This window comes from Ovis canadensis, chromosome 3 (genome assembly GCF_042477335.2).
Source record: "Ovis canadensis isolate MfBH-ARS-UI-01 breed Bighorn chromosome 3, ARS-UI_OviCan_v2, whole genome shotgun sequence".
NCBI classification, from domain to species: Eukaryota; Metazoa; Chordata; class Mammalia; order Artiodactyla; family Bovidae; genus Ovis; species Ovis canadensis.
The window spans coordinates 222,359,866-222,382,211 of record NC_091247.1 but is presented as its reverse complement, the minus strand read 5'-3'; the positions used below and the strand labels follow the sequence as shown (position 1 = coordinate 222,382,211).

At 57.0% G+C, this 22,346-nt stretch overlaps 1 protein-coding gene across 2 annotated transcripts; it reads left to right on the top strand.

Moving 5' to 3' along the window:
* Positions 1–1,047: 1,047 nt before the first annotated feature.
* Positions 1,048–22,092, top strand: PDGFB (platelet derived growth factor subunit B). Of its 2 annotated transcripts, none has more exons than XM_069581646.1 (7): positions 1,048–2,104; positions 10,437–10,533; positions 12,805–12,894; positions 14,028–14,236; positions 15,517–15,658; positions 20,016–20,166; positions 20,518–22,092. In XM_069581646.1, exons 1-6 carry the CDS (start codon positions 2,042–2,044, stop codon positions 20,138–20,140), a joined length of 726 nt encoding a protein of 241 aa, XP_069437747.1. In that variant the 5' UTR covers positions 1,048–2,041; the 3' UTR covers positions 20,141–20,166; positions 20,518–22,092. The 2 variants fall into 2 exon arrangements, with proteins under 2 accessions (XP_069437747.1, XP_069437746.1); XM_069581645.1 differs by having other exon boundaries at positions 1,140–2,104; positions 20,013–20,166.
* Positions 22,093–22,346: the final 254 nt, after the last annotated feature.

The following is a 22,346-nucleotide window of genomic DNA, read 5'->3' as shown; positions in this document are numbered from 1 at the left end:
TCTCAGAAGGGTGTGTGCACATGTGAGGAGCAGGCCGCCACCCCAGAGGGATGTTTGGGTACAAAGGGCAGACAACAAAGACATCACAACGAGACCAGATAAAGGTGTCCTCAAGCCAGGAGCCGGGCGATGCGGTGAGCCTGCGGGCCTCATGGTGGGGTGCTGGGCTCGTGTGGGCGTGTGACTCTGTGACTGTGACCGTGTGACTGCTGAAGGCAGGGACATAGCAGCTCCCGGAGCTAGGGGGGCGGAAGGCGTTAACTGTATGAATGCTGGTGTGGGGGGGGGGCCGGCGGCCTCCAACCTGGGGGCTGAGGGAGGTAGTAAACATCAGGGCAATTGGAGGAGCATGATGGCGACCCTACAAGGATGCTGCAGGGTTGTGGGGTTTGTGTGACTTTGCAGCTCAACAAATTCAAATTCAGCCAATGCTGGCAGCGCCTGTTGTGTGCCAGGCAACCGGCTAGGAGGAGAGGAGCGTGTGAGGCTTTCGGCTGCAGGGTTTGTGTGATCACCTTGTGCCTGGTTTGGGGCTGGGTACTTTTGCTCTCTCCAGGCACTAAGTCCTCACAGTCCACCCACCCCACTTTGAGGCGAGATGGAGGAGCACAGAGAGGAAGTGACTTGCCCAAGGTGACCCAGCTACTCAGCGCCAGGCAGGATTGCAGAGCCTGAGTCCTTCAGCACCACGCCTGGGCTAGGGCCGCAAACCGCCGGTCTTGGAGGTATCGCCTTGGAATCCTGCAAGCCAGCGGCTTGGGAGACACCCTGGCCCCCAACCACATGGGCCAGAAACCAGGCCACAGACACTGCTGAGGGGCCCAGCGTTTGATGGCCCCTAGTTCTCCCTTGCCAGGGACCAGATTCCTGGGCAGACGGGCGGCGGGGCTTTCGGAGACCCCTAAGTTCCCCCTCCTCGCCTCAGGCCCTCCTGGAGCTCTCCCCACCCTCCCGTTACTGACTCTCGGCCAGAAGAGGAAAAGCTGTCTCCACCCACCTCTCGCACTCTCCCGTCTCCTTTATAAAGGCCGGAACAGCTGAAAGGGTGGCAACTTCTCCTCCTGCCTCCCCGTGCGCCCGCAGCCTCCCCCGCTGCCTCCCCGAGGGCTCCCCTCTGGCCGCCAGCGCCCATCTTTCATTCCCCAGATAGAGATATTTTGCGCGCACACACAGACACACACGCGCAAAAAAGGGGAAAAAAAAAAAAGACAACCCACCCTCCAGCCTCGTTGCAAAGAGAAAGCCGGAGCAGCCGCAGCTCGCAGCCCGCAGAGGACGTCCAGAGCGGCGAGAGGGCGGGCAGACGGACCGACAGACTCGCGCCGCGTCCACCTGTCTGCCGGGCGCGGCCCAGGGCGCAGCGGACACGCCGCGCGCGCGGAGCAGCCGTGCCCGCCGCCCGGGCCCCGCGCCAGGGCGCACACGCTCCGGCCCCCCCCACCCGGCCCGGGCGGGAGTTTGCACCTCTCCCTGCCCGGGTACTCGAGCCGCCGCTGCAGAACCAACTTTGGAAAAAGTTTTTTTGGGGAGACTTTGGCTTTGAGGTGCCCAGCTTTGCGCTTTCCGACTTCAGGGACCTTTCCAGAAAATGTTGCAAAAAAGCTAAGCCAGCGGGCAGAGGAAAACGCCTTTAGCCGGCGAGTGAAGACGAACCATCGACTGCCGTGTTCTTTTTCCTCTTGGAGGTTGGAGTCCCCTGGGCGCCCCCACACGGCTAGAAGCCTCGGCTGGTTCGCGACGCAGCCCTCCGGCCGTGGATGCTCGCTCGGGCTCGGGATCCGCCCAGGTAGCGGCCTCGGACCCTGGTCCCGCGCCCAGGCCCTCCCCAACCCCCCAACGACGGAGCCCGGGCTGGGGGCGGCGGCGCCCGGGGGCCATGCGGGTGAGCCGTGGCGGCGGCTGCAGCGGCCTGAGAGCCTGATCGCCGCAGACCCGAGCAGAGCCCACCTCCCTCCCCAGCCCCCGCCCCCCACCCTGGCCGCGGGGGCGGCGCGCTCGGTCCACGCGTCCGGGGCCCCGCGGGGCCGGGCCCGGAGTCGGCATGAATCGCTGCTGGGCGCTCTTCCTGTCTCTCTGCTGCTACCTGCGTCTGGTCAGCGCCGAGGTGAGTTGCGACGGCGGCTGGGGCTGCTTCGCTTCATTCATTACCCCCATCCCTGCCTCCCGATCGCCCCCTCCCTTCGCTGCAGTGAACTTTGGACCCGTGGGCTTGGCGGCGGGCGTGAGGTGACCTCCGAAGGCTGCAAAGCGAGGTCCGGGAGTGCTAGGCTCTAAGGGGAGGGGCAGCCGTGGCTTTCTTTTCCCTGGGGGGATCTCAGATCTCCGATCTTTTAAGCGTCAGGGGAGGAGGTGTGTGTGGTCCTGTCCCCCACCCCTCCAGGAACCCGAGAATAAGCCCCTTCCTAGCCCAAGCGAGAGGGGTGGGGTGCTGCCTAGGCAGCAGGCAGCGCGTCCTCGAGAGCCCACTTCGGTTAAGCTTAGGTCCTGCCCAGGACCCGGTTTGCCCTGGAGGTGCGAGCTCGCGCACGGGTGGCAGCCACACCAAGCTTCGGCGGGGGTCTGCGAACTACCCCGGCTCCTGCTCCCGGTCGGGGCGGGTGCCCATCGGGCCGTGCAGGTCTTGCCCGGCCCCAGAGTGCAGTGTCGGAGCCGCTTGCAGTCTACGGGCGCGGTGGGTGCAGTGAGAGGTTTGGGGCACCTGGCCTGAGGGGCGGAGCAGGGGCTTGTAGGGAATCCAGCCCCGGTGGCGGTGTGTGCCTGAGGCCGCGCCATACCTGCGCCCGCACCCTGCGAGAGGACGCACCTCTCTTCCCCCGACCGCAGGGTGCGGAGCGCGCCGCCTCGAAAAGCCCCGCAGCAAGGAAGCTGGGATAGGGAAACGTCTGCGGGAGCTATCAGATCGTACGGGTCCCCCGCACCCCTCCCAGCCTCACGTAGCAGTGAGTTGGCAAGTCTACCCGGAATCCAGGTGGGAAAGGGGGCGGGGCAGGGAGGAGGCGCGAGGTGCCGGGGAGGAGAGGGCGGCGGGCCGCGCGCCGCTCCTGGGTCCCGTCCCGCCAATGCTCGGCCGCGGCCGGGAGCCCGCACCTCGCCCGCTCCCGGGGGGAGGACCGGCCGCTCTCGGCCTCCGACGAGGCGCAGGAAGGAGGCGGCGGCGGCGAAGGGGTTAAGGTGAAGAGCTCCGAGGCCGCGGCCGGGCCTTGGGCCGCCGCCAGCGCAGGTTGTTTTGACCACGGAGGAGCCGTCGCCGTCTCCTTTTGTTCTCGGGGCTCCTCGAGGGCCGCCGGCCGCCCGCCCTGGGGCCCCGCCCTTCCGCGGCCACCCGCCACCCCCCCCCACCCCGGCGGCAGCACCCGGGAGGGAGGACGCGGGGCTCGGCCCGACCGCCTGCAGGCCCCTCCCGACGTCCCCTCCTCTCCGCTCCCGCAGCCCCCCGGGCCGCGGCCAGCTGTTGGGGAGGGGGGCGCCGGCCGGCCCCAGCTGCCGCCTTGCCTCGCCGCGGGGCCTGGGGGGCTGGGCCCGGTGCCAGGGCGTCCTGGGAACCGCGGCAGCGCCCCCGCCTCTGCTCTCCGCAGCCCACCCCGCCCGGCCCCCCGACTCGCGCTCACTCACCCCACGCATGCACACTCTTGGCCGGAGGCGATGCTGCGCTCCGGCGGGCGGGCGGGTGCGCAAAGCGACGGGCACGCACTACCGCGGCCGGGTCGCGCGCCCGCCGCCGCCGCCACGCCCGTGCACACGCGGGGCACACGCGCGCGCACCGCATACACACGTACGCACGGCCCCCGAACACGCAGCTTCAGCACACGTGCGCGCACACCCACGCACGCACACAGGCACGCAGGGCTCGTATACCCACCCTGTACCAGGTTCCCTCCCCCGCGCAACAGGTGGCCCTGGAACCTGGTCACCTCTGCAGCCACCCCATTTCCTTCCTGGGTCCGATGAGGGGATGGAAACAGGAACCCTCCCGTCAGGGTCTGGCTCCACGGCACGCGCTGGTTTTTGCCTTGTCAGGTCAGCCCCACGCCCCTCAAGCATGACCCCTCTGTAGCTGCTTTTTCAAACCATCCTCAGGTGGCCGAAAAAGATGTTGTGTGACTGGGGCCGTTGTGATGTCCAGAGCACTTCTCCCTTCACATAGGCCCAGCTTTGAACCTCCAGCCAAGACTGTGGGCCCTGAACCGCTTGAGGGGGTTTCCCATCCCTGCCGGCTCAGTCGTCTTTCCCTCCCCAGCCGGCTCTGGGGAGGCTGGGTGACAGCTGGAAAAGGCCTCTGCAGGCCTGCCCTTTCCATTTCCAGCTTCATCCAGCACCTCCTCCTCCTGTTCCACAACTCCATGGGGGTGTGTGCTTGGTGCGGAGGCTCTGGCCAGGAAGCTGGTGCCTCTCTCCTCACTTGAATCACAGCATCCTTGAACGTAGTCTTCAGGAACTCACGGTTGTGTCGTGCTTTGCAGTTTATGAAGCACTTTCCTGCAGAGCCTGAGTAAGCCTCAGGAGGCTCTGAGGGAGGAGACCTAAAGGGAAAAGGGAAAACCCAGTGACATGGGAGCCAATCCAGGAGGGCTTCCTGGTGGAGGTAGCCTTGAGGTTGGTCCTGTCCCCTGTATGCCAGCAGTTGGGAAGGAAGAGTAGGGAGCTCTGAGGTGGGGCCTGGTTGAGGGTCGGCTGAAGTCCATAAGGTCTCATCTCCATTAGCTGAGCTGGCTTCCGGGAGGGTGACACTCATCATCATGTGATGCCTCTGGCCTCAGCACCCTTCTGCCAAGAAGAAGTGAAGGGCCCACAGACCTTCATCACCCAGCTTCTTTCTTATTTGCTAATGCTCTTACTTAGTGGGAGACTGACTTGCTGGAATCTCCCAACCCTAGAAGTGTCTGCAAGCTTAGGATCAAACAGAATTTGAAGGCTCTGGTGCAAGACCTAGGAACTGTGTGTGTGTATGTGTGTGTGTGTGAGAAAGATTGATTCAGCAGAAGTAGAAAAGAAATAACTTGCCATGGACCTCCTAAGACCCTCTCAGAATCTTCCCTCACCACCCCCCCTTCTCCATTGAAGTACCCCGTCTAGTGCAATTATCTTCATTTTCTGATTTATTTGGTTGTTTCTTACCCATTTTTCCTCACTGGAGTGTAAACTCCACTAGACAGCTTTTGTCTTGGTCACCACTGTCTCCCCTGCTTAGAATGGTGCCTGGCCATGATGGATAATCTGTAAATATTTGTGGAGAGGACAGTGAATCCTTGAAGGGGGGAGGGAAGGACCGGACGTGTATCCCAGGCTTGCTAAGTGCTTTATAAACACGGCCTCATTCCGTCCTCACCCAGGGCAGCCCAGTACAGCTCTCCTGCCCTCCAGCAGACATCTTCGAGTCCCCCGCAGCATCCCCCAGTCTTGAAAGACAAGCATCTTTCTTTTCCGTGTCTTGGGACTTAGACTGCCAAGACTGGACTGGACAGAGGGGAAGAAACAGAAGCAAAGTGAGATCACAAATAGTTCTGGGTGTTTTGAGCTGGGCCTCAGTTTCCACCATCTAAAAGCGAGAGAGAGAGAGAGAGAGAGAGAGAGAGAGAGAGAAGACTAGATTAGCTCAGTTTCTCAAGAGCAGCAGAATTACCTGGTCTCTTGAAAATGCAAATTCCTGGGCCCCACTGGATGCTGGGAGTTGGGATCAGGGTGGTGGTGGTGGCTGGGGGCAGTGATTGCGGTGGACTGCCAGGATTGTAATTGCTGCTCTGGCCTCTCTCTCCCGTCTAACAGTTTTTCTGCTGGAAGGAGAGAAGGGAGCCCACTGGGGTAGCTGGTGGGGGTGGGGGCTGGGCTAACCGTAATAAGGATGGGGGAGAGGGAGGGTCCCAGGAGCAATAGGGCAGGGAAATGCTGGTGGGAATGGCTGGTTCTAAAAGGCTTCTATGGTCTGCCCAGAGAAGGCTTCTTCAAAGGGCTTGGCTTTGGCATCGAATCTAAATCAGGCCCGAGACTCTCAGGCAGGCGGGTGCTCCAAGGCCTTCTTCCTCTGCCAGCCACTGACAACGCCCCTGGTTGCTTGGGCCAAGCCCTTGTCGTCTCCCACAGCGGAACTTCAGGCAGCCTGGGGAGTGTGTATCTGTGTGCGAGCGCTGAGGCCCAGGCAGAGGGTGGGGTCCAAGCCCCTTTAATCTGCCAGCCTGACTGGGAGCAGGTAATTCACCTGGCCTCAGCCAGCTCGTGCCCTTCCTACCTCTGCAGCTGGCGTTGGGGGTGGGGTGGGGTGGGGTGGGGAGGAGGCTGTTTGCTTTGGCTCCCGAGGAGGCTGGCTGTGCCCCAGCTGCCTTCTCTCGCCACGCCCTCGCCCTGCCAGGAACCCCAGGCCTGAGATCTGGGGCAGCTTTATCAGGGTGCGAGGCCTCCTTTCCCATTTCTGAGGGGGAGCTTCCCACCTTAAGGAGGTTTCTAGAACCTGTGCTCAGGAAACCCAGGCTCTTTGCTGCTCACCCTCCCACGCCACGAGGAGACTCTGACCCCCCGCAGGTGCCCCGAGTCCCCGCAGGGCATCGCATCCTGGAGCTGACCACAAGGCAAAATGTCCCCACCTCTCAACCACCCCCAGCCCCGGAAGGGACTCACCCACCAGCCTACAGGGCCCCCCGGCAAGTGCCAGTGTGGGGCTCAGGTGTCATTTCCTGTGGTTCGCACAGTCACATATCTCCCCTGGGTGGGCAGCTTTCCACCCACCCACTGTTATCCTCAAAAATGTCCTGCACTGCTGGCCCCACGCATGCGTGCTGCTCACTGCTGCCCTCAAGGAGCCACACAGAAGGAATGGATGCGGACCATAGCAGGGCTCATTAACTACCCATCAATCTGTTGGCTGCTCTGCAAGGTCTGATTCTACCTGCCAACCCCTGCGAGGTATTGTGAGCCCCATTTCAAAGATAAAGAAGCTGAGGTTTTAGGTTGTTAAAAGACTTAACTCCCTGACTTCCCTGGTGACCCAGGGTTAAGACTCTGTTCTTTCACTGCAGGGGGCATGGGTTTGAACCCTGGTGGGGGAACTAAGATCCAGCATGCCACAAGGCCAACAAATAGATAAATAAAATACTTACTCCAAGAACCCCAGTTTCCATGACAGCTGAAGCCTTTGCCTTTTTTGTCTACTACAGAGCTTCTCCGTCTCTGCACTGTGCATGTTTGGGGCCACAGAATCCTATAGATGGAGGCTGTCCTGTGCATAGGAGGATGTCTAGCAGCTGCACTGGCCTCCACCTACTTGATACCAGCCGCATTCCTCTGTTTGTAACCACCAAAAATGCCTCCAGACATAGCCAGTGTCCCCTGGAGGCCCACTTGCCCCTGATTGAGACCCACTGCTCATGACACACACAGGGTGGGGAGCCGACAGCAACTGAGGAGCACCTCCTTGGTGCTGGGAGAGGGGGCTCTGCTCTGCCTCTTAGGAGTCGTGTAGACCTGTAGCTGTTTACTTAATTTTTCTGAGCCTCAGCTTCCTCATCTGGAAGATGGGAATAAAAGCAGCGCCAGCCTCTTGGGTTTGGTCATTGGTACAGCATTTAGCCCAGTGCCTGCCTTGTGGTTAGCACTTCATAGACATTAGCTGTGGTGTTAGTATAAAATCCAGGAGCTCTCAGGGCACTCTGGGCATCTGGTGGCCAAATTACAGAAAGCACGTGCAGGAATCACCTCTCTGCTTAGAAAAAAAGTAGACTCTTTAGGAGGCAGGGTGCTTGGGGAGTGGTCCTCCTGGTGGATGGGGTGGGAGAATCATGCAGAAGGGAACCCCAGAGAGAGGGGGAGAGTCCTCCATGCATTTTACCAGCATTTATTGAGCACCTACTGTGTGCTTCTCCCACTTCCCCAGTCTCTCTCCCAGGCTCTTCCCCTCTCAGGCTGGGAGGTTCTGGGTTTGCTTCCATGAGATGGCATCTTCTTGGCATCATCAACCGAGTCAGGAGCATCTGCTAGGCCGGTTTGGGGACCTGCCTACTCTGCCATCACTGGCAGCTGCAGCCGGCGCTCTAGGGGGCAAGGAGGTCTTGGCATGAGTGCTATGTGCCATTCGGTCCTGGGCTGTTGGGCTCCTCTCCTGGGGAATTATGAATTATTACTCCACAAGAAGCCGGGGAGACCTGGCTGGGTACCCCATCCTTGGCTTCCCTCTCCTGCTTCTCTAGCCACCCCCAGGCAGGATGAGAGTTGAATCAAGTGTCTTCAACCCCTTCTATTCATAGATGAGAGCCAGGACCAGAGAGGGGCGGTGGCCAACCTGAGTTCACGGGACGGTCAGTGGCAGTGGAGGGGGAATCCAGCTCTTTGGACTACTCGCTCTGAGACAGACAGAACTCTCGGGGGGCATGGCCTGCTTTGGGCTTCACTGGAGACCAGCCCCTGTTTTCCCTTGCATGAACTGGGTCCTGTGTTCACATCTGGAGACCAACAAAGGCGTCGTCTCTCTGGGTGGGAGGAGGCAGGTCAGGCTGGAGATGGGAAAGGCAAGTGCGGGCCAACCGAGTTGATATCCTTCCCATCTCACACTCGTATCATCTGGTTTCCTGGCTGTGCAGCCGTGGACCTGAGCTTCCAGCCAGGCTTAACTGCTAGACCTTCACCCTTCTCTCCTGACAGCCCTGGGCACCAGGCAGGATTATAAGCTCCACGTTCAAATGAAGCAACTGAGCTCAAGGCTCTTAAGGAATTCGCTTTAAAAGCATGGCTGTGCTCCACCCTGGGTCCTCTGGTTCCAGGGCTGACTCCAGTGGCCAGGGCTGCAAGCGATGGGACCCTTAGGTGAGGAAATGGAGCTTTGGCGGAGGCTAAAACCTCATCCATCACCAGGCTCCTAACAAACCTTTTTGGGAGCATCCCTGGGACTGGCCACAAGGCAGGATGACCTCCTACACCTGTCAGGCAGGGAGAAGGCAGCCCTTTCTCAAGACAGCCTGTGCAGAGCCTCTTAGCGCTCCAGTCCTTGGAACGTAGAGAGAACTAGCTGGAGCAGGAGCACCTCTTGTCTTAATCTGGGGAGACTGAGGCGGGAATTGTGTAACCTAAGGTCAGGCGGTAGTAAGTCCGGTCTGCTGATGCCCTCCCTGGGGCTCCTCCACAAGACAGGGCCCTTCTGTGTGTTTGCATGTGCACGGGCATATGTCTGCAGGGGTGTGAGTCCGGACCTGCAGCCGATCTCGCGCATTTTCTTTGCCCAGAGACGCTGATGGTCAGCGTCTGCTTTCCAGCCTCTGTTCTGCCTTCACCTCTTCCTTCAGACCTTTGCCGTCAGCCCCTCGGGTCTCCCTGGACCGTGGGGGACGTGGCCGTGACCTTCCTATGAGGGCTGCTGTCATGTTATTGTGGGACCTGTGATTTCCCTGGAGGAAGCCCAGCTTCGAACAGGGCCTGTTAAAGTGCTTATTAAGTTTCAAGTGTTTTTGGTGGCAGGCCAGAGGGGGCTCTAAAAATAGGGTTTGGTTGGGCATGGGGCGCGGGTGAACCTTCAGGTTTCCTGGCCGTGTCTGAGGATTCCCTTCTCTCCTCTTCTGAGTGAGAGGCTGAACAGATAAGACAAGTACATGTGGCCTCCTGAGACCATCCAACTCTTCAAGCACTTATTAAACACCTTGTATACCCAGGAGGCCAGGAGTACGGGTTCTGCCATCATAAAGACTTGGATTTGAATGCAGCTTCTGCCGAAAATCAGCTATAGGGTTCTGACAAAGGATGTCGCCTTTTTGAGCCTCTTTTTGTTTTTTGAGTTTTCTTTCTTTTTAACTAATGTATTTTAATTGGAGGATAATTACTTTCCATATTGTGATGGGTTTTGCCATCCATTGACATGAATCAGCCATGGGAGCCACTGTTTTTCTATCTGTCCAATGGGGATAATTCGATCTCCCACGACAAGTGCTGGCTGCCTTTAGCTGTCAGGTGTGGAAGGGAAGCAGAAATCAGATTGTTGGAGCCCCCGGAACCTGTAGTGTGATGGGGAGACAGGTGTGTGTGTGTGTGTGTGTGTGTGTGTGTGTGTGTGTGTTAGTCGCCCAATCATGTCTGACTCTTTGCTACCCCGTGGACTCCAGTCCACCTGGCTCCTCTGTCTGTGGAATTCTCCAGGCAAGAATATGGATTTCAAGGGGAGATAGATAAATATGGTCAAATCTAACTTTAAAGCAAGCTGGGGTTCTGTTTGGGGTGAGGGACACAGATCTGAGCTGGGTCTTAGAGACTTGGTCCCAGGTTTCTGTGCTTCTGGTTGTCCAGCCTGGAATCTGCCCTCAGCCCACCCCCACATGCCTTCATCCTGGTTGTCCACTTGCCCTTGGCCAAGGGGCCCTGTGGGAACTTCCCATGGGAGGGAGTGTGTGTGTATGCTGGGGGGAAGAGGGCCATGGCTGGGAAGCCCTGGCTCTCAGCTCACTTGGCCCCCCGTCTTTGCCTGGCAGGGAGACCCCATCCCCGAGGAGCTCTACGAGATGCTGAGTGACCACTCCATCCGTTCCTTCGATGACCTCCAGCGCCTGCTGCATGGAGACTCCTTAGGTAAATTGAATCCTCACCCGGTGCTCTGGCCTTTTGCTGAGTCCTGGGGGTCCTCGAGGGGCCGGGCAAGGACATACCTTCTTCCTTGACATCCAGAGGACCAGAGGCCTATGGCTGCCTGGGAGGGCTTGGCCACACCTGTCCAGGGCAGGGCTGAGCAGGCAGGCGGGTTGTTACCTGGGACGTGGGGCGTGGCAAGCGAAGCTCCCACATGTGGCTCTGGCGAGGGTGCAGAGGGCGGGGTCCCAAGAGGAGGGGGCGGGGAGAAGGTGCCCAGGGCATCTGCTGAATGTCTATCCAGGTGTGGACTCAGCCAGGGAGGATGGGGTGGGAGGCGCCATCTCCCTGCCTGTCTGGCCGAGTGCCCAGTCTCCAAGGTCTCCCGGGGACACCTGGCCTGGACCAGTGGGGAGTCCTGCCCATGCCCAAGAGCGCGCCCAGCACATGGGCACGTGCTTAGTGGCACACACGTGGCGGGGCTGACGGGCTGGGTCGGGAATGTATTTATAAACGCTGTCTTCAGAGCAAATTCCTTTCTATTCTAACCTCTGGCCTGTTCCCTGGAGCCCTAGTCGGCACCCCCCCTGCACCCCCAGCTCCCCTTCCCTCTGGGGTTTTGTCTCTTTGTCACTTTGTAATCCTTGCCCAGACTGCTATCTACGGGGGACAGCATTTCCTGCCTTTGTTTCCTCTCCCCGTTGGGCCCCTGGCTCCCTCTCAAAAGCATTCTCGGGCCCTTTCAAACCTGCCTGTGCCGGGGGCTGGCGAGGCAGGCGGGAGGGGGACCCAGCTGGGCCCACCTATTGTTCACCAGGCCCCCCACCCCACATCTCCCACACCCCTCACCCCATGCCCGACTGGCCAGCCCTGGTCAACACAATGGGGCAACTGCCAAATTTAGCCTTTCTGCTGTTTCTTTCCAAGGCCCTTGGCCCCCACCCTCGGGCAGCCCCTACGTACCCCTGGTGGGGGTCGGGATCTCCGAGACGAACCTTTCAATAGTGGGCCTGTTTCAAGGCAACCATGTGGCTATTTTTTTCCCAATCAACTTAACCTTTCCACAAAGCACATCTTTTCCCCATCTCCTCCCCACCAGGGACATTCCAGAGACGGTAGAGAGAAAGGAAGGGAGTAAGAAGGACAGACAGACGCAGGAGCAGCAGATTAGACGGAAAGGCACCAGTTAGGGCACGGTCTCCTCCGAACAGGACCCCCCCAGGAGCCTGCATGGATGAGCAGGGAGCTTTGTCTTGGGCAGGGCCAGCGGGCTGGGGAGACAGAAGAACAGAGGTGAGGTGCTGTGTGAAGTGGGCAGGAGCTTGTCCTCCATGTCCCTGTGGTTCATTTGCTGACCCTTGAACCATCGGAGAGATAGAAGGGGCTCCATGCAATTCAGCATGGAGCTCCGAGTCCTCTGCAGCCCTCACTTCCTGCAGCGGCTTCCGGCTGCCATTGCTAGAGAGAGAGATGCCTTCAAGGCGTGCCGATGACGCCAAGGCTTGAGAAGGGAGCTGTGGTTCGTGACTTCTTTAGGAGTAAATGGACAGCTGAGGGCAGACACGGGGCACAAGGTTAGAGGGAGAGACATAAACAGTGAAAGGCTGGGGGCTGGAGAGAGACTCATGCCTGAAAGGGGGCAAGGCAAGGGTGCACCTACCCAGCAGACCTGGCTCTCCACCCTTCTCTTGGTCTTTGGCCCCCGCCCCCACCCCTCGCCTTCCCTCTCTCTCTCCCGCCCAACTGCGCCATTGTCCGGGGCTCCAGAGGGGCTGCGTCCAGGGCATGCTGGTCCCTCCTGGGGATGCTGGGAATTTCTCCATTCAGCACTTCCTGTGGGAACGCTGGGCGGAGGGGCACTGGAAACTGGCCTTCAGAGCTCTGGGTCCTCACCCTGCCCTGGAGGCCAAGGAGGGTTCTCTTACAGTAGCAAAGGGGATGGGTTATTTTTAACTCCATTGACATGGGTTCTGTCCAAATATGTGGTGGAAGGGCCGGGAGTGGGGCTGACAATCCCTTGGCGATGCAGTCAAAGGGCCCTGCCACCCTCTGAGCCCTGTGGCTACCCGGGCGTTTGTTTGCCTGGAGGGGCCCCTCTCAGAGCTAGGACCCTCAGGTGTACGGGGAGCCAGAAGGGGACACTATTCCCTGGAGTGGTGGTGGTCCAGCGGGGGTGGGGGAGGGGAGCAATCCTCCCACCTGTCCTGGAATCCCCATCAGATTCCAGCCTCGGTCCGGCTGGCGGTTCTCAGTGTGTCTGACCTCCTCCTACAGATGAAGACGGAGCTGAATTGGACCTGAACTTGACCCGGTCCCATTCTGGAGGCGAGCTTGAGAGCTTATCCCGTGGGAGAAGGAGCCTAGGTAAGACTGAGGGTGATGGCCCCTCAAAGGTGGGAGCCAGGGACAGAGAATTGGGGACGTGGCCAGCCCAAGGCTGGAGGGCCGGCTCCTTCGTCCTGACACGTGGGAAGGTGTGGAGCTAAAAGTGTGTAGCCATCCTTAAATACCCTCTACCCAGGAGATGAGTCATCATTCTCCCCTCCCCCAACACACACTCTTTTCTCGGTATAGTTCTTTAAAACCTCATTTGTTCATTAGTTCCACCAGGGAGGCAGATATTATTGACCTCATTTTACAGAGTTGAAAACTGGGGCCCAGAGAGGGTGAAGAAGCAGCCTGAGGTCACACAGCTAGCAAGGGGTGATGTGCGTTAAGCAAAGGAGGATATAGGTCATTGGGTCCCACTGCAGCATTTTTAGGGAGGCAGGTGCCCACTCCAAGCCCCTCCTCCTCTCTGCCTACAGTCCCAAAACGCTGTAGACTGAGGCTGGGGCCCTGCCGCATAAGAATCAAGTGGCCTGGGTTTCCGTCCTTACTCTGTGAATTTGGGCAGCTAATTTGGGCTCTTAGCTCTCAGAGCCTCAGTCCCTCTGTATGTGAAAGACAAATGGCAGTTGCCCCAGCACTGACTGTCAGTCTGCTGAAAGCCAAGTTTCACTCCCATTAATTGTTCAATTGGCAAGTGCAGGGTAGGCAGAGTTATTGTCCCATTTCACAGATGAGGAAACTGAGGCTTGAAAAAAGCAACAAGATAAGACTATATTACAGTGTAAACAGCAATGTAAGTAATACACAAGTAAGGGCCACATACTGGGCAAACTTATAAATGTGTGAAATTGTAGAATAAAATGGTGGAGGAACTGACATGTAGCACAGATCAGCACTCTCAGAATGATCTAACTTGATCCTTATAGTGGTTCTAGGTTGTAGATCTCCTCAACCCCATTTTGGAGATGGGGAAACCGAGGCCCCAGGCCTCATGCCCAAGGCCCATGGCTGGTAACCTTCCAACCCGGGGTTGCAAGGGGTGGGACAGGCCTTGCCTGCTTCTGAATTCGAGCAGTCCTAGAGGGGCTCTGCCCTGGGCGTTTCTACCAGCTAGGGGGCCTCTGGACAGGTCCACCCCCGCTGAAGGAGGTCCCTGCTCCCTCCAGGTTCCCCGACGGTCGCCGCAGAGCCAGCCGTGATCGCGGAGTGCAAGACGCGCACGGAGGTGTTTGAGATCTCGCGGCGCCTCATAGACCGCACCAACGCTAACTTCCTGGTGTGGCCGCCCTGCGTGGAGGTGCAGCGCTGCTCTGGCTGCTGCAACAACCGCAACGTGCAGTGCCGCCCCACGCAGGTGCAGGATCGGAAGGTGCAGGTGCGCAGGCCTCGTCCAGCCCGCAGTGGGGTTGGGGCGGGTGCAGAGGCCTTCCCGGAGGGCCCCTGGGGTCTGTCCAGAGACGGCTGACAGGCGTGGGGAGGCCCCCAAGGCTGGGCTGACCATGAGCCTCAGACAAGCCCCCAGGTGGATAAAATCCCCAAATGTTCCTGCAACAGACAGGTCTGCTAACATACTGGACACTCAGGATATTCTGGGCAGCTGTTCAGCTTTCCCCAAAGCTCTCCCCTATACAGGGATCTCCATTTTCTTCCTTCCACACAGAGAAGGGCTCATAGGCACCCCAGCATTTTTAGCACCCACTTATCTCCCTTCAACAAGTCATGTCTTCACCAAGGGGGGCACAGAAGACCCCCCCCCCCCCCCCCCCCGCCTCAAGGCAGCAGGCCCTGCAAGAGCTGGGGCAGCCCCTAGCAGAGAGTCAGAAGGCTGAAGCCTGCCCCTTTGCTGGAAAGACTGGGTATACACTGTGATTCAAGGGAAATTTTAGAGCAGAGGCCATCCTCGGAGCTCCATAGGGCAGGGCAGGGCAGGGCCAGAGAAGTCTCTGATTCATGTGGAAAGGTTTCTGCATCCCTCTGGCCAGCCTTGCCACACAGCAGCTGTGGGGTGGTGGGCACACCTTCCCAGGGCCCAGGACCAACAGGTGACCCCTACCTCCTCTTGCCAAGTGTTCGGCCTCCTCACCACACTCCCCGCCCCTGTGGTCAGCCGCGGCCTTTTCTTGTGTCCCCCTTCTATCTCAAGTCTGGGCCCTGGGCCCGAGATGAACAATGTCACTCTCCACCCCGGCATCCACTGCCGTGGTATCTCCTGTCCCCAGCCCTGCCAGCTCTATGGATGGACACCTGACAGCTGACCTCCCCCTTCCCGCCTCCCTTCTGGATAAAGCCTCCCCCTGCTTCCTTCCAGACAACCATTTCCCCGCCTCTGCCTCTGCCGCAGCCCCTGACCTTGGCTGGCGCTCCGGGAATGAGGATACCACAGGCCCCACACTCAACCCGGAAATGCCTTTCTCCCTCTCTGGGGGATCCTAAGGGGACTGCCCGGAGGCCAGGTGGGGAGGGCTTGTTTTGATGGAAAAGCTATGAGGGCAGAGGGCAAAGTCCTGCCATTGTTCGGGCTGAAGCGCCTGCCCTGCTGCCCTCTGGGCTTTCGAGGAAAGATGACCTCAGGGGATGCTGAGCAGGCAGGCAGCTCCCTCGGGCCCCAACCCGTGTGGTCCCCTTCAGAGGCACTTTGGGGGTTCTGTCCTCCAGGTGAAAAAGATTGAGATCGTGCGGAAGAAGAAGATCTTTAAGAAGGCCACAGTGACCTTGGTGGACCACCTGGCGTGCAGGTGTGAGACGGTGATGGCTCGAGCCGTGACCCGAACCCCGGGGAGTTCCCAGGAGCAGCGAGGTAACTGCTTATCCAAGGTCTGCCTCTCATTGCTCAGCCCTGCCGCCCCCTTCTCCTGTGGCAGCTGCTGGGGGCACTCAGGGAGAATTGGATCAGGCATGCCCCTGGTTAAATTCACCTGAAGCTTTTCATAGCGCTGGCAACAGTCCAGCTTCCTCCCCTGCCTGGGAGGGCTTATGCGAGTATATAGCCCCCAGCTGGCACTCTGTCCTTGTTTCCAACCAATGCCCCTCACTTATGCCACCCCAGCAAGGGTGGCCTCATTGAGTGGCCAGATAAGTTTCTGCCTCAGGGCCTTTGCACATGTCCGTCTGGGTGAAATTCACATCTCCTAGCTCTTCTCAAGCCTAGCTCCTATTCCTCGCTTGGGTCTAAGGTCAGAAGTCACCTCCTTCTAGAGGTCTGCTGGCCACCGCGTCCAGAGCAGCCCCCGTCCCTGTCTTGCTACCACAGCCCCCTGCTTTGTTTAGTGAGTGCATGAAACGGTGGGAGGAACCATGACCTGGAGAAGAGAACAACCCATGCATATATCATATTCAGATATTTGACAACTTGTCCTGGAGATGAAAAATCAAATTAATTCCTTGTAGCCTTTCCCCCCCACCTTTTTTTTTTTTCCCCTTGTAGCCTTGATGAAGGAATTAGGGGCAGTGGGGGAAAATCACCAGAGAGATTTTAACTACGTGTACTTCCCAGATGGCACTGTTGGTAAAGAACCTCCTGCATGCAGGAGACATAAGAGGTGCAGGTTCGATCCCTGGGTCGGGAAGATCCCCTGGAGAAGGAAATGGCAACCCACTCCAGTGTTCTTGCCTGGAGAATCCCGTGGACAGAGGAGCCTGGCGGGCCACAGTCCATGGGGTCGCAAAGGGTTGGACACAACCGAAATGACTGTGCGTGCATGCCTGCAGTTTGACTTAACTGAAATGGGCTAAAAAATGATCTCCAGTTGCCTCCTCTGCATTAAGTGGAAGAGATGCCCGAGGCCTAGATAGGCCATGGTCTTGCCCAAGGTCACACAGCCAGTTTCAGACAGGGGCACAGCTAGAATTCAGGTATTCTGAAGTTTTGTTCTTGGCTCTTCTCTCACCCTGACCGCTGTCACTGGCTCATTTCTTCTTTTTAAGTATTTAAAAATTTTAGAGCTAGCGATGACCTGACAAGCCCCTCCTTCAGTGTTACTAATAGGGCTGCTGGAGCACAGACGGGTTAAGGGACTTAATGAGGGTTGCACAGTGGCAAAATTGAGCCTGGAACCCAGGTCTTGGAACGTCTAGTTTGGGGTTCTTTTGACTATATTGTGCTATCTTTTCTTCCTCAGAGAAAAGTAAGGATTATATGAGACTCGTTAGGTTAATAGGAGTGTTGTTCAGTCACTGAGTTGCGTCTGCCTCTTTGCAACCCCATGGACTGCAGCACACTGGGCTTCCCTGTCCTTCATTATCTCCCGGAGTTTACTCAAATTCATGTTCTTTGAGTTGGTAATGGTATCTAACCATGTTATCCTCTGCTGTCCCCTTCTCCTTTTGCCTTCAATCCTTCCCAGCATCAGGGTCTTTTCCAACAGGTCGGCTCTTCACATTAAGTATTGGAGCTTCAGCATCACTGAAGCTGAAGTGAGCGTGTGAACAGCATCACACGTTCCAATGAACATTCAGGGTTGATTTCCTTTAGGATTGACTGGTTTGATGTCCTTGCAGTCCAAGGGACTCTCAAGTCTTCTTCAGCAACACAATTTGAAAGCATCAATTCTTTGGCACTCAGCCTCCTTTATGGTCTAGCTCTCACATCTGTACATGACTTCTGGAAAAAACCATAGCTTTGACTGTACGGACTTTTCTCAGCAAAGTGATGTCTCTGATTTTTAATATGATGTCTAGGTTTGTCATAACTTTCCTTCCAAGGAGCAAGCAAGCGTCTTTTAATTTCATGGCTGCAGTCACCATCCACAGTAATTTTGGAGCCCAGGAAAATAAAACTTGTCACTGCTTCTACTTTTTCCCATTCTATTTGCCATGAAGTGATGGGACCGAATGCCATGATCTTAGTTTTTTGAATGTTTGAGTTTCAAGCCAGTTTTTTCACTCTCTTCTTTCACACTCATCAAGAGTCTTTTTAGTTCCTCTTCAGTTTCTGCCATTAGAGTGGTGTCATCTGCATATCTGAGGTTGTTGATATTTCTCCTGGCAATAGGATTAGGTAAGCATAAAAAAAAAATCCATGCAAGTGACTGTTTTGATTTTCAGTAACTTTCTTTGGTTAGGGGGCAGGACAATCTCACTGTCATTTCTTACTAACAAGCCCCCTGAAGGCAGAGCTATCTCAGCCTCTTCCTCCTGCTCTCAGAGCTGAGCTGAGGCAGGGATGCCCTGGGAAAGGCTGATAATTTGACAGCTTCAAACTGACGTGCTATACATTATTTGTAGACTTACTATGGAGAGTGCTTTCTATTCAGGAAAAATTATATTCTTCTTTATGTTTAGAATGGGGTTCTCTTCCCTGCCTCTGTTTCATATGATTTTCTAAACCAGTTTCTTACAAGGCATGTTCACCCACTTGCTATGTAGGTCTTGCCATTTTAGTTTCAGCGTTGTGGCCCTGGGGGGCAGTTCCTCTGGCAGCTGGCAGCGTGGCTTATGTGATGGTCAGTGTCAGGCCTCCTGGGCTCAAATCTCTGCTCTGTCACTTATGAGCTGAGTGATGACCTTGAACTTTCTCAGGCTTTGCCCAGCCTAGCGTCCTGCTGATGGCTTGGTCTCTGGCCCTTCAGTGGCCCCCCTGGGCAGCCTCCCTCAAGAAGGATCTGAGACCCACCCGAGTCCCTAAATTTCACGTTTGCTGCAGTGGGATAAGTGCCTCATGGGGACTTGTGTCTGTGAGGTGGAAGGTCAGGTGTTGGCCCCCAGAGAGCTGGATGAGCCAAGGGGGAAACTCCAAAGGCTCCCAGGAAGAGGTGGGCCTTGAGCTTGGCAGAGAAAACTTTCATTTCCAGGCTGTCTACTTAGCAGCCCAGGAGGAAGAGAGACAGAAATGAAGTGCTAACCTTGACCAAGACTTTCAGGCACAGTGATTTCCAGCCCAGTGATTGAAAGCATGGATTCCAGAGGCAGGTCCCTGGGTTAAATTCCAGACTTTCTGTCTCGGTTTCTTCATCTGTTAACTATTCACATCTCTGTCTGCTGCGAGGAGGAATAGGCTTAGAACTTTGCCAGGTGCGTGGTAAGCGCTAGCTAAGGGTTTCTGGTGATTTCCACGCATTATCTCCTAACCCTAGGAGGCCAGGGCAGCTGTTCTCAGTTTTAAAGGTATGGGAATTGAGGCACGGAGAGTGTGGATGGCTTTCCTCAAAGCTTCCAACTAACTCCTGGCAGAGCCCAGTTTGGATGCAGGTGGTCTGGCCCACCGTGCTGTACTGGTGGTAAGGGCCAGGTAGACCATAGGTACAGTGGAGAGAAAGGACCAGGTCCCTGGTGGGAGGTGTGGTTATGCTCAAAGCCCAGTGGCTTCCCCATCCCATGACCGACCAGAAGGGGCTGAAGTGGGTAGGAAGAAACCTCAGTAGGAGGTCAAACTGGGGAAAAAAGAAACAAGTGAATAAGAGCAGCTGCTATTTTTGCTGATCACTTCTTCTCTAAACTTAGTGGCTTAAGACAGTGGCCATTTTCTGTTCTCTGGTCTGTGGGTTGCCTGGGCTCATCTGGGTGGGCCTGCTTGCATCTCTTACGGTTGCAGTCAGTTACCTGGAGGCTGCACTGGGACAACTGGGCCTCTGTCCCTCTCCCTGAAGTCCAGGGCTTCTCCTCACCCTGTGGCCTCCACAGATGGGATCCCCAGCAGGGGAACCAGACTTCTTATGTGGAGGCACAGGGTTCCCCAAAGTGCAAAGGCGGGAGCTGCCAGGCCTTCGTAAGGCTTATGTCTGGACCTGGCCAGTACCAGTCTGCCTCCTTATATTGGTTAATGGGGCCAAGTCCAGGCCAGGTTCAAGGGCATGGAAACAAGGGCCAGTGTCAGTGGGGTAATGACAAATAAATTGAGGCCAGAACTCATCTGCTCCTCTCTGTGTTGGCCAGCATACTATCAGTTATTTTAGTCCTATGAAATGGACAGTCTATTATCCCCATTTCACAGATGGGGAAGCAGAGGCATAAAATGGCTCAGTCATTGTTCCTCAGGTGCAGCTGGTGAGCAGTGGAGCTGGGATCCAAACCCAGAAGGTCTGGTCCCAGACTCCCCTCCCCTTAGCCTGCAGGATCTGAGGAGGTCTGTGGCGGCCTTGGTCAAGGGGGCATTGACATGCCCCGACCTCTGCCGGTCTCATCCACCTGCTAACCAGACCTTTCTTTCTCTCAAGCAGCCAGGACGCCCCAAACTCGGGTGACCATTCGGACGGTGCGAGTCCGCCGGCCCCCCAAGGGGAAGCACCGGAAGTTCAAGCACACGCATGACAAGACGGCGCTGAAGGAGACCCTCGGAGCCTAGGGGCATCTGCAGGAGAATGTGGGCAGGTGAGGGCCAGCGCTCTGCTCCTTCTCCCTGGCCTGGGCTTGGGCTGAGACAGGGGTGAGGGGAGAAGCAGTTCCCTTATAAAATGCAGGCTCTAAGCCTTGATCCCCTCTTGCCAGTTATCAGTGGAGCTTTTTCATGGAGCAGGTTGGGTGAGGGGCTGGGGGAGGCCCCGACCCAGCTGTGTCCCAGTACATCTTAAAGGAATCAGGAGGTCTAAACCTCATATTTCCCAGTCCTGAGTGCTGCTAGAAATCAGGGACAGCTGGTCGACCCTGCCCCTGGTTGTCTGTGAGCATGGGATGGAGCCCCAGGCTGTCTCTGACCCCTGTGTCCCTCTGCTTGGCCTACAGGGTTATTTAATATGGTATTTGCTGTATTGCCCCCATGGGGTCCTTGGAGAGATAATATTGTTCCCCTCGTCCGTCTGTCTCGATGCCTGATTCGGACGGCCAATGGTGCTTCCCCCACCCCTCCACGCGTCTGTCCACCCTTCCACCAGTGGGTCTTCCCTCAGCGGCCTCCAGCGTCTTGCCAAGAAGCTCGAGAAGGAAACGAAGGACCTGGACTCCATCGCTGTCTTCCTCTCCTGACCTGGCAAAAACGGGATAGAAATGCAAGAGAGACTGATGGGGTCGCTGTTGGGAGAAAGGGGCATCCTTCCCCAGTGCTGTGGATTGGCCTGACACCCTGCACATGGGCCTGAGGATCCCCGGACCCTCAGCCAGCTCTGATGGGAGCACCCTCAGGCCGGCCAGGGTGCTCATACTCCTGTGGCTGAGACCGCGTGGGGAGCATAGACTGGAGAGAACCCCTCCTGCGGCGCCGAGGCCCAGTCGTCTCCCCTTAGTCACCTCTGCTCACAGTGGCTTCTTTTCATTTAATATGTTTGAATTATTGGAAGACGTGGACTCCTCTGGGCAGGTGTGGCAAGAGCACCAGGCAGTCAAGTGCCCTCTCGGACGGGTTAGGGATGACGTTTGCTTTGAAGGTGGATGTAGGTGGTGACCCGGGCATCCACTGCCTCCTCCCACTCCCCACCCTAGTTCACTGTTTCCCATTTCATCTCTCTACCTCCATCCTGTGTCTCCTCCCTTATCTGCACCACCAAGGGGCTCCTGGACCCCTTATTGAAGCCCCAGATAACCCCAGTCACTGCTCTGTAGGACAGAAAACCAGGGGCCAGAGGGCAGCAGGGGGCCTGCCCATCGTATCCCAGCCCAGCCAAGACTACCATGTAAGGTTGTACAGGGTGTGCACTGCACAAGGGCGCTGCATGCGGGGATCACAGTTCACACACACCATAGATGTGGCCAATTTGTGTATTTATTATGACAATTCTTTGGCAAATGGAGGGATTCTTTTCCTAATTGACACGAAGGCTCCATGTGGACTGGCTGTGTCTATGACCCAGCCCACGATTTGGAGTGGTCAGACAGGAGTAAGCCCTTGGTGAGGGGCAGGGAGGCAGCATTTGTCCATGTGGCCTCCATTACCCCAAGTCCTCAGCTCAAGCAGTCTTCCCTTCAGGCAGGTGTGAAAAGCCCAAGAGAATGTCTCCAAGGGAGGGGGCAACCCTGCTCCATGCCCCTGCTCACGCGCCTCCTCTTAGATCCTTTTGAGTTCCAGATCTGGTGGCTCCTCCCAGGAAACCAGCTCTTGGGCTGGGAGTGGGGGAGAAAAGGGAAAAGATCCCCAGGGCCCCCTAGGGGTGGGGTCTGACCTCCCACCTCCCTTTCCACCTTCTGCACTTTCCCCTCTTCCCCGCTGTCTCCCAATCTGCTTCCTTCAGTTTGTAAAATCGGTGGTTATATTTTTGGGGGCTTTCCTTTTATTTTTTAAATTTAAAATTTATTTATATTCTGTATTTAAAGTGGTAAAAAAAAAATAACCACAAAACAAAACCAAATGAATCCGCCGGAAATCTGTCTGTTGGCACTGCGTGTGACAATTACCCTTTCTGCATTGGCAGGATTTACCGACAGCTTGCGGCATGTTCCTCTCGCTCCCGGAGGCTCAGGCGCAAACTCACGCACACGCACACATACACACGTTCACACATGCTTATGCACACATGCCAGCCTGCTGCTCTGAGGGAGGCCTCTGGGAGTGGGTGAGAGCCAGGCAACCCACTCTGTACAGCTAGGTCCCACTGCAGCTCGTGATACCTGGGCCCCACATG